General features: G+C 44.2%; 1 protein-coding gene across 3 annotated transcripts; it reads right to left on the bottom strand.

Annotated features, from left to right (window-relative positions):
- Positions 1–203: 203 nt before the first annotated feature.
- LOC106577010 (tumor necrosis factor receptor superfamily member 6) lies at positions 204–10160 on the bottom strand. 3 transcript variants are annotated; one of them, XM_014154647.2, is made up of 9 exons: positions 10049–10160; positions 3848–3986; positions 3479–3613; positions 3243–3360; positions 2735–2811; positions 2521–2616; positions 2253–2317; positions 970–988; positions 204–869 (listed from the first exon to the last, which is right to left on the bottom strand). In XM_014154647.2, the coding sequence occupies exons 1-9, from the start codon at positions 10094–10096 to the stop codon at positions 580–582; spliced, it is 987 nt and encodes a 328-aa protein (XP_014010122.1). In that variant the 5' UTR covers positions 10097–10160; the 3' UTR covers positions 204–579. The 3 variants fall into 3 exon arrangements, with proteins under 3 accessions (XP_014010122.1, XP_045556808.1, XP_014010123.1); XM_045700852.1 differs by having other exon boundaries at positions 2262–2317; XM_014154648.2 differs by lacking the exon at positions 3848–3986 and having other exon boundaries at positions 10049–10147.
- Positions 10161–10427: the final 267 nt, after the last annotated feature.

Genomic DNA, 10427 nt, shown 5'->3' with positions numbered 1-10427 from the left:
TGAGTTTAAATGTATTTAGCAAAGGTGTATGTAAACTTTCGACTTCAACTGTATATAAATATATATTTTATAGTGCAACTGTCATGTCCTGACCAGTAAAAGGGGTTATTTGTCATTGTAGTTTGGTCAGGGCGTGGCAGGGAGGTGTTTGTTTTGTGTGTTTTGGTGTTTTTGGTTCAGATTCTATGTTTTCTATTGCTATGTTTAAATCTAGTTTTCTATTTCTATGTTGGGTTTTTGGTAGGACCTCCAATTAGAGGCAGCTGGTTGTCGTTGTCTCTAATTGGAGGCCATATTTAGTTGAGGTTTGTTTCACTTGTGTTTCGTGGGTGGTTCTTTTCTGTATAGCCTGTGTGCCTTATGGAACTGTTTTTCGGCATATGTTTATTTTTGTTTAAGTGTTATCTTTAAATAAATTAAGTATGAGCACTTTACCCGCTGCGCCTTGGTCCTATCCTTACGACGCCCATGACAGTAACAAACAGGTAATTCAACAAACAATTTGCACATAGGTACTTAGTACTGGCATGGACAGTACCACTGACCTAACGGTATCTACACTTGTTCTACCCCGGAGTTCTAAACTGTGTTTTCCTTGCTTCTGATGATAGCCATGATATTATCTGCCTTGGCATTTTTTTCCATGCGGCGTAGAGTCTGGATCAGTGTCTCAGAGGCTGTGGTCATCCCCTCGTTCTCCACCCAGGCCCTAAGTAGGCTGGAGCACTGCTCCTGGGTGTCATTGGGATAGTTTAGCTGGTGGAATTCTATGGTGGCAATAGTCATCCCACTGCGCTCGGCCACCTGTTTCATGTCCTTCCACCCCAAGGTCTTAGCGATATCTAGGAGGTGTGGCCAGAGGTCAATACCTGAAACCAAAGAAGAGGGATTGAGGTTAATTCTTAGTTGGGAATGGCATATATGGGTCATATTAGTAAACATCAGTGGTAATATTGATGATGGCATTACCCCTCAGTGGCTGCATTTCCTGCAAATAAGCAAACAAATGTTTACAAGTAAAACAAATTCACAAATTATATTTCACTCAGTAATTATAATAAGTGTCATGATACACTATATATACAAAAGTATGTGGACACCCATAAATTAGTGGATTTGGCTATTTCAACCACACCCGTTGCCAACAGGTATAAAATCGAGCACACCACCATGCAATCTCCATAGACAAACATTGGCAGTAGAATGGCCTTGCTGAAGAGTTCAGTGACATTCAACGTGGCACCGTCATAGGATTCCAACAAGTCAGTTCGTAAAATTGTTGCCCTGTCAGAGCTGCCCCGGTCAACTGTAAGTGCTGTTATTGTGAAGGGGAAACGTCTAGGCGCAACAAGGGCTCAGCCGCAAAGTGGTAGGCCACACAAGCTCACAGAATGGGACCGGTGAGTGCTGAAGCATGTAAAAAGCATGGAAACAACGTCGGCACAAGAACTGTTCGTCGAGATGTTAATGAAATGGGTTTCCATGGCAAAGGAGCCGCACACAAGCCTAAGATACCATGTGCAATGCCAAGTGTCAGCTGGAGTGGTATAAAGCTCGCCGCCATTGGACTCTGGAGCAGTGGGAACTCGTTCTCTGGAGTGATGAATCATGCTTCACCATCTGGGTTTGGCGAAGGCCAGGTGAACGCTACCTGCCCCAATGCATAGTGCCAAATGTAAAGTTTGGTGGAGGAATAAATGGTCCGGGCTGTTTTTCATGGTTCAGTCTTGGCCCCTTACTTCCAGTGAATGACATTCTAGACAATTCTGTGCTTCCATCTTTGTGGCAAAAGTTTGGGGAAGGCCCTTTTCTGTTTTAGCATGAAAATGCCTCCGTGCACAAAGCGAGGTCTATACAGAAATGGTTTGTCGATATCAGTGTGGAAGAACTTGCCTGGCCTGCACAGAGCCCTGACCTCAACCCGATCTAACATTTTTGGGATGAATTGGAACGCAGACTGCGAGCCAGGCCTAATTGCCCGACCTCACTAATGCTCTTGTGGCTGAATGGAAGCAAGTCCCCGCAGCTAAGTTCCAAAATTTAGCAGAAAGCCTTCCCAGAAGAGCGACCAACTCCATATTAATGTCCATGATTTTGTAATGAATGTTCGATGAGCAGATGTCCACATACTTTTGGTCATGTAGTGTATGTGCTATATTAATGTTACAGTACTAGAGATGTATGGGTGTGTTTTAAGCAGTGGTTTTGGTCAAGGACAGGGTGGAGTAGTGTAACCTATTGAAGATAATTACCATAGCTACCTCTGAACTCCGGTTGGCCATTTTGGTCAAACCACCATTTTGCCCCAGCTTTTTCCCTAACGAAGCAAAAACAGACATTTTTAAAAATGTTTCAAGGGTGAAAACATAATTTTGATTCTTTTGGACAGGGAGCTTTCCAACAAAACAGACTTCCGCTCTCTCCAACTGCTTTACTAACTAAAATGATAGAACAACCTCTTGTGCCCCCTTCTGGTGGTTTAGCATAGCCTACAGCTGTCTGAATGACCCAAATGCTTACCAAAACAACATTTATTATTTCGCCTCAGGCAGCAAAAAATAAGACAAACTGCAAAAACCATAACTGAGGCAAGTACTGCTGCATGACTTCTTCCTCCTGAAATGAAAAATAACAGCCATATTTTCAAATAAAAACAGACTTATTATAATCGCACTGAGCGAAACCACATCTTTGTAATGCATTCAAATGTTATGGTTTTGCACAATCCCCAAACCTCCTTGTTTTTGGTCGTCATGGCATATGGTGTTGTTGGTGGGGGTACAGGCAACCTTGGTACCTTCATTCCCACATCTTGAAGATAAATTAAAAGATTTAATGCAGGTTGATCTCTCTAGTCTATATTATAATAATAATAATAATAATAATGGGCCTACAATGGCTTTAACAATGTGTTATAAAGGTAGACCCAGCGATATGATGCAGAAAGTTAAACAGCATAGTGGGTCAATTTCCGCATCAAGTAATAGTGTTGAAGCTTGAGGCACAACTTCTACGCTGTTTTGGTCCCGTGGCTACCACACTTTAACAGCGTGAAGCGTACCCATGTAAATGCGCAGATACTGTGGGAAAGCAAAGTCTTGCATCTCGCTCATCTCAATATCTGCGGCGCTACTCGTGGCACCGTCATTTCGCTGAGTCTACCTTTAACATTTACAAACAATAAACCAAATCAATGTTTCATTTGATGGTTATTTGGTTAAACTACAGTATTCTGGACTTACATGGTACACGGGTAGCAGGCCCTGCAGTGCACCTTCCCCTTGTCACAGTAGTGGCCCTGCTGGCATCGACACACTGTGTCCCTGGAGGTGGTACATTTGTCCTCCACCTCCAGATTGGCTGCGGAGGACAACCACCACAATGACAGTACATTAGAAACCTCACTTGCTACAGTAAATAGGACTTATTTTAGGGTGTTAGTTCCACCTGGTGTGTGTGTGTGTGTGTGTATGCCTACCTTTAGGGTTGCAAGATGTGCAGGGCTCACAAGAGTCCAGGAAGTTGGGGTAACTGTTGTAGGTTCTGCCTGGCTCACAGTGAATACAGGTCCCATAGTCTAAGTTCATACTACAGTGGCTGTCCAGATGATAGCCTGTACACACAGAGTACCAAGACACAGTCAGAGGGAAAGACATAGTAGCATACAATCATTTTATTCATGCAATTTACAGTTGACTGGGACAGTGCATATTAATTAGTGAACATTTCGGTTCTCATGCCAAAGTAAATGTTCTTGAGCCATTACTATGGTATTGTGCTGTCATGGTGGGGACCAGAAAAAAGCTAACGTTCAATACAGATAATATTAAACATTGTAGATGCTTACCAGCAGAACAGAGACAGCATGTCTTGTCTTCATGCTGGTAAGTGCCATCTTGACAACTCTGCCTTTTGATGCGCAATTTGACGGTTATGTCTTGGGAACTCGGCTCTGCTTTGGAAGTTGTAGCTGAACGAACTATACACTGTTAAATGCCATGACATTATTGCGTGTTATTAAAACAGACAGTAAGTAGGCAGTTACAGTAGGCACACAGTGTGTGTGTGTGTGTGTGTGTGTGTGTAAAAAGAGAGAGAGAAAGCAAGTGAGAAATAGCGAGCGGGGTATTAGTGATTTAAGTATGCTTGGAAGGTCAATAATGATCATTAAGAAAAAAAACATTCCTATGCGTGTCAACCCACTAGGCATAAACTGGTTGACTCAACATGGTTTCAAAGTAATTTGTCAATGTATTGTGATGTGGGATCTACGTAGATAATACAGTTAAGTTTTGAAAAAAGTAATCAACAGTTGTGTTGAGGGTGACATTTAAACCTCAGGATTATGTCATCATGGTCACCAATTTTCAACATAGAAAAACCTTGTATCAAATATGTTGAATTTGTACCTTTTGAAACAACATCAGATATTCAACGTTATATCCACTATCTGGAATTTGTTTTGAGCTGAGCAGCACCTGCTACTGGAGAATTGATCTATATACTGTACAGCTATCCATTTGGTCTCCCATCCAGGTTTTTAACCAAGCCCAACCCTGCTTAGCTTTGATATGCACTCAAGTGTACAAAACATTTTGAACACCTTCCTAATATTATGTTGCACCCCCTTTTGCCCTCAGAACAGACTCAATTCATCAGGGCATGGACTTTACAAGGTGTCGAAAGAATTCCACAGCAATGCTGGCCAATGTTGACTCCAATACTTCCCACAGTTGTGTCAAGTTGGCTGGATGTCCTTTGGGTGTTGGACCATTCTTGATACACACGGGAAACTGTTGAGCATGGAAAAACACACCATCGTCTCAGTTCTTGACATACTCAAGCTGGGGTGCCTGGAACCATACTTACAGTAAGTGTTAGGTCTCTCTTTATGTAGTGTTGTCTCTCGTCGTGATTTATATTTTATTTTTGTATTTTTAATCCCAGCCCCCATCGCCTTAGGAGGCCTTTTGCCTGTTGGTAGGCCGTCATTGTAAATAATAATTTGTTCTTAATTAACGGACTTGCCTAGTTAAATAAAGATTAAATAAAAAAATAATTAATAATCCCCAGTTGTTTAGTTCATTTTCATTCCAATCTCCTTTGCATTAGCGTAGCCTCTCCTGTAGCCTGTCAACTATGTGTCTGTCTATCCCTGTTCTCTCCTCTCTGCACAGGCCACACAAACGCTTCACACCGCGTGGCCGCTGCCACTCTAACGTGGTGGTCCCAGCGCGCACGACCCACGTGGAGTTCCAGGTCTCCGGCAGCCTCTGGAACTGCCGGTCTGCGGCCAACAAGGTAGAGTTCATCTCAAGGCAGAGTCCCTCGACTTCTTGGCGCTGACGGAAACATGGATTACCACAGAAAACATTGCTACTCCTACTGCTCTCTCCTCGTCTGACCACGTGTTCTCGCATACCCCGAGAGCATCTGGTCAGCAGGGTGGTGGCACTGGAATCCTCATCTCTCCCAAGTGGACATTCTCTCTTTCTCCCCTGACCCATCTGTCTATCTCCTCCTTTGAATTCCATGCTGTCAGTCACCAGCCCATTCAAGCTTAACATCCTTATCATTTATCGCCCTCCAGGTTCCCTTGGAGAGTTCATCAATGAGCTTGACGCCTTGATAAGTTCCTTTCCTGAGGATGGCTCACCCCTCACAGTTCTGGGTGACTTTAACCTCCCTACGTCTACCTTTGACTCTTTTCTCCCTGCCTCCTTCTTTCCACTCCTCACCTCTTTTGACCTCACCCTCTCACCGTCCCCCCCTACTCACAAGGCAGGCAATACGCTTGACCTCATCTTTACTAGATGCTGTTCTTCTACTAATCTCACTGCAACTCTCCTCCAAGTCTCCGACCACTACCTTGTATCCTTTTCCCTCTCGCTCTCCTCCAACACTACTCACTCTGCCCCTACTCAGATGGTATTGCGCCTTCGCTCTCTCTCTCCTGCTACTCTCTCCTCTTCCATCCTATCATCTCTTCCCTCTGCTCAATCCTTCTCCAACCAATCTCCTGATTCTGCTTCCGAAACCCTCCTCTCCTCCCTTTCTGCATCCTTTGACTCTCTGTCCCCTATCCTCCCGGCCAGCTCGGTCCTCCCCTCCTGCTCCGTGGCTTGACGACTCATTGCGAGCTCAAAGAACATTTTTACATTTTAGTCATTTAGCAGACGCTCTTATCCAGAGCGACTTACAGTAGTGATTGCATACATTTCATTTCATACATTTTTTTTCCTGTACTGGTCTCCGGGCAGCCGAGCGGAAATGGAGGGAAACTAGCCTCCCTGCGGACCTGGCATCTTTTCACTCCCTCCTCTCTACATTTTCTTCGTCTGTTTCTGCTGCTAAAGCCACTTTCTACCAATTCCAAGCATCTGCCTCTAACCCTAGGAAGCTCTTTGCCACCTTCTCCTCCCTCCTGAATCCTCCTCCCCCCTCCTCCTCCCTCTCTGCGGATGACTTCGTCAACCATTTTGAAAAGAAGGTTCACGACATCCGATCCTCGTTTGTTAAGTCAAGCGACACCGCTGGTCCTGCTCACACTGCCCTACCCTATGCTTTGACCTCTTTCTCCCCTCTCTCCAGATGAAATCTTGCGACTTGTGATGGCCGGCCGCCCAACAACCTGCCTGCTTGACCCTATCCCCTCTTCTCCAGACCATTTCCGGAGACCTTCTCCCCTACCTCGCTCATCAACTCATCCTTGACCACTGGCTACGTCCCTTCTGTCTTCAAGAGAGCGAGAGTTGCACCCCTTCTCAAAAAACCTACACTCGATCCCTCCGATGTCAACAACTACAGACCAGTATCCCTTCTTTCTTTTCTCTCCAACTCTTGAGCATGCCGTCCTTGGCCAGCTCTCTTGCTGTCTCTCTCAGAATGACCTTCTTGATCCAAATCAGTCAGGTTTCAAGACTGGTCATTCAACTGAGACTGCTCTTCTCTGTGTCACTGAGGCTCTCTGCACTGCTAAAGCTAACTCTCTCTCCTCTGCTCTCATCCTTCTAGACCTATCTGCTGCCTTTGATACTGTGAACCATCAGATCCTCCTCTCCACCCTCTCCGAGTTGGGCATCTCCGGTGCGGCTCACTCTTGGATTGCGTCCTACCTGACAGGTCGCTCCTACCAGGTGGCGTGGCAAGAATCCGTCTCCGCACCACGTGCTGTCACCACTGGTGTCCCCCAGGGCTCAGTTCTAGGCCCTCTCCTATTCTCGCTATACACCAAGTCACTTGGCTCTGTCATATCCTCACATGGTCTCTCCTATCATTGCTACGCAGACGACACACAATTAATCTTCTCCTTTCCCCCTTCTGATAACCAGGTGGCGAATCGCATCTCTGCATGTCTGGCAGACATATCAGTGTGGATGACGGATCACCACCTGAAGCTGAACCTCGGCAAGACGGAGCTGCTCTTCCTCCCGGGGAAGGACTGCCCATTCCATGATCTCGCCATCACGGTTGACAACTCCATTGTGTCCTCCTCCCAGAGTGCTAAGAGCCTTGGCGTGACCCTGGACAACACCCTGTTGTTCTCCGCTAACATCATGGCGGTGACCCGATCCTGTAGGTTCATGCTCTACAACATTCGCAGAGTACGACCCTGCCTCACACAGGAAGCGGCGCAGGTCCTAATCCAGGCACTTGTCATCTCCCGTCTGGATTACTGCAACTCGCTGCTGGCAGGGCTCCCTACCTGTGCCATTAAACCCTTACAACTCATCCAGAACGCCGCAGCCCGTCTGGTGTTCAACCTCCCCAAGTTCTCTCACGTCACCCCGCTCCTCCGCACACTCCACTGGCTTCCAGTTGAAGCTCACATCTGCTACAAGACCATGGTGCTTGCCTACGGAGCTGTGAGGGGAACGGCACCTCCGTACCTTCAGGCTCTGATCAGTCCCTACACCCAAAGAAGGGCACTGCGTTCATCCACCTCTGGCCTGCTCGCCTCCCTACCTCTGCGGAAGCACAGTTCCCGCTCAGCCCAGTCAAAACTGTTCGCTGCTCTGGCACCCCAATGGTGGAACAAGCTCCCTCACGATGCCAGGACAGCGGAGTCAATCACCACCTTCCGGAGACACCTGAAACCCCACCTCTTTAAGGAATACCTGGGATAGGATAAAGTAATCCTTCTAACCCCCCCCCCAAAAAAAAGATACAGATGTACTATTGTAAAGTGGTTGTTCCACTGGATATCATAAGGTGAATGCACCAATTTACATCATTTAGCACACGCTAAATGCCCGGAATGTATAATTAAAGTGCATTCATCTTAATATAGCTAGGTGAGACAACCACATATCAGTCAAATATTCAGGATACGAACATTCCATTCCAGCTAAACAATGGATATATAGCGTTTTGCAAAAACACATTTTCATACACATCTAAAATCTATGAATAAAAAAATCTGCCAACAGTAATATTTTACACACACGTGAAGCAATCAATTCTGATGAAAAAACAAACCTTAACCCGGACGACGCTGGGCCAATTGTGCGCAGCCCTATGGGACTTTCAATCACGGCTGGTTGTGATACAGCCTGTAATCTTCAAGTTGTTAATTAATATGTTGGTTTCAGGTCTCCATCTCAACCAAAAACCAAAAACCTAAGTTAAAGAATAGGACTGAATCTAATTTTATCTAAAGTGCATTTAAAGTTTGCTTTGGTGTAATTTAGTCCTTTTCTTTAACATACATTTTTGGATGAAATGGAAGTGTGAATCCAAGATATCAATTATTCATTTGTAGACAAACTGGAATCAAAGCCAGACTAAGTCTGTGGCACAAAAGACACATCTCCTTCAAATGTAGATATTTAAACCAAACACAATTCAAGATTACTTTTGCAATAACTTAATGTAAGGCTAATTAATGTATCTTACAAACTAATGCAACAGTATTTATTCAACCTTAAAATGAGTAACATCCAACTGTTGAGTGTGAACTGCGTTGCAGTTCTTGACACAAACCAGTGCGCCTTGCACATACTACCATACCCCGTTCAACGGCTCTTAAATCCTTTGTTCTTATTTACAATGACGGCCTACACCGGCCAAACCCGGACGACGCTGGGCCAATTGTGCGCCTCCCTATGGGACATCAATCACGGCAGATTGTGATACAGCCTGGATTCGAACCAGGATGTCTGTAGTGACGCCTCTAGCACTGAGATGCAGTGCCTTAGACCGCTGTGCCACTCGGGAGCCACAATACATGTCTCAAGGCTTGAAAATCCTTAAAAATCCTTCTTTAACCTATCTTCTCTCCTTCATCTACACTGATTGAAGTGGATTTAACAGGTGACATCAATAAGGGATCATAGCTTTCATCTGGATTCACCTGGTAAGTCTGTCATGGAAAGAGCAGGTGTTCTTAATGTTTTGTATACTCAGTGTATATGACATTCCAACTTGAACTTTGTTGTGCTTTTTAAATGGCTGAAAGCGAAGCGATAAAACATGTCGATGACACCTAAATTATTGTTTATCTATTGGAATTTGGTTGTGCTTTTAGGTGGTTGAAAGTATAGTGATAACACCTTGGGAATTCAACCCATTTCTGGCTGTATTTTAGGTGGGTGAATAAAGGTTGAAATCTCATTGATCAACGTCTCAAACAAATATTACCCACATTTCCAGTGGTGTGCCCAGTGGTAAGTCCCAAGAAGTAAAAAAAAAAAAAGAATAAAAATACACATACTTACATCGAAAGTGAAACTAACGTTACTTGTCTTCAGCACAGACTAGTGAAGGAATTTGACTAGGCTAGACTTTACGAAGTTATAAAGATACATTTATCTTACAGTGGCAATTATGTTAGTTGACAATTAAATATGTCTTAAATATATGATATATCAGACTATTGATATATCGTGTTTTGTAGACGTGTAATAGGCCATCTATTTCATTGACGCAAGATCACGGCGTAGTGACTTGAGTTGGATGGGAGTAGGTTTAGTTAGTTTAGTCTGACAATAATAGTGTCAGTTTACCCAATACAAAGTATGCAACGATAAGATGTTGATAGTCAACTCACCAAAATGCACAGGACACATAGAAACGTATATTTGTTCATCTTCCACATTGACGCCACCAAGAAGAAACGTCTGCGCCCTCTGTATGGTGGTTGCAAATGTTCGTTAGTTTTAGTTTTGAAGGAAGTAGACGCCCACAATGACACCCAGTCTCTCATTAATGATGTACAATTTAGCACAATGTTTTTATGTACTAACGAAATCCAAATGTATGCTTGACTATTGAAAAGGCTTATCATCTCATGAGATGCACACAATGAGTTGTAGTAGGAATGTACAGTACCTTCAGAAAGTATTCACACCCCTTGACTTTTTCAACATTTTGTTGTGTTACAGCTTGAATTTTAAAATTGATTAAATTTAGATTTTTATTGCCACTGG

The sequence above is a fragment of the Salmo salar genome, chromosome ssa18 (assembly GCF_905237065.1).
Source record: "Salmo salar chromosome ssa18, Ssal_v3.1, whole genome shotgun sequence".
NCBI lineage: Eukaryota > Metazoa > Chordata > Actinopteri > Salmoniformes > Salmonidae > Salmo > Salmo salar.
The sequence above is the reverse complement of the archived record's forward strand: the minus strand, read 5'-3'. Positions and strand labels throughout refer to the sequence as shown.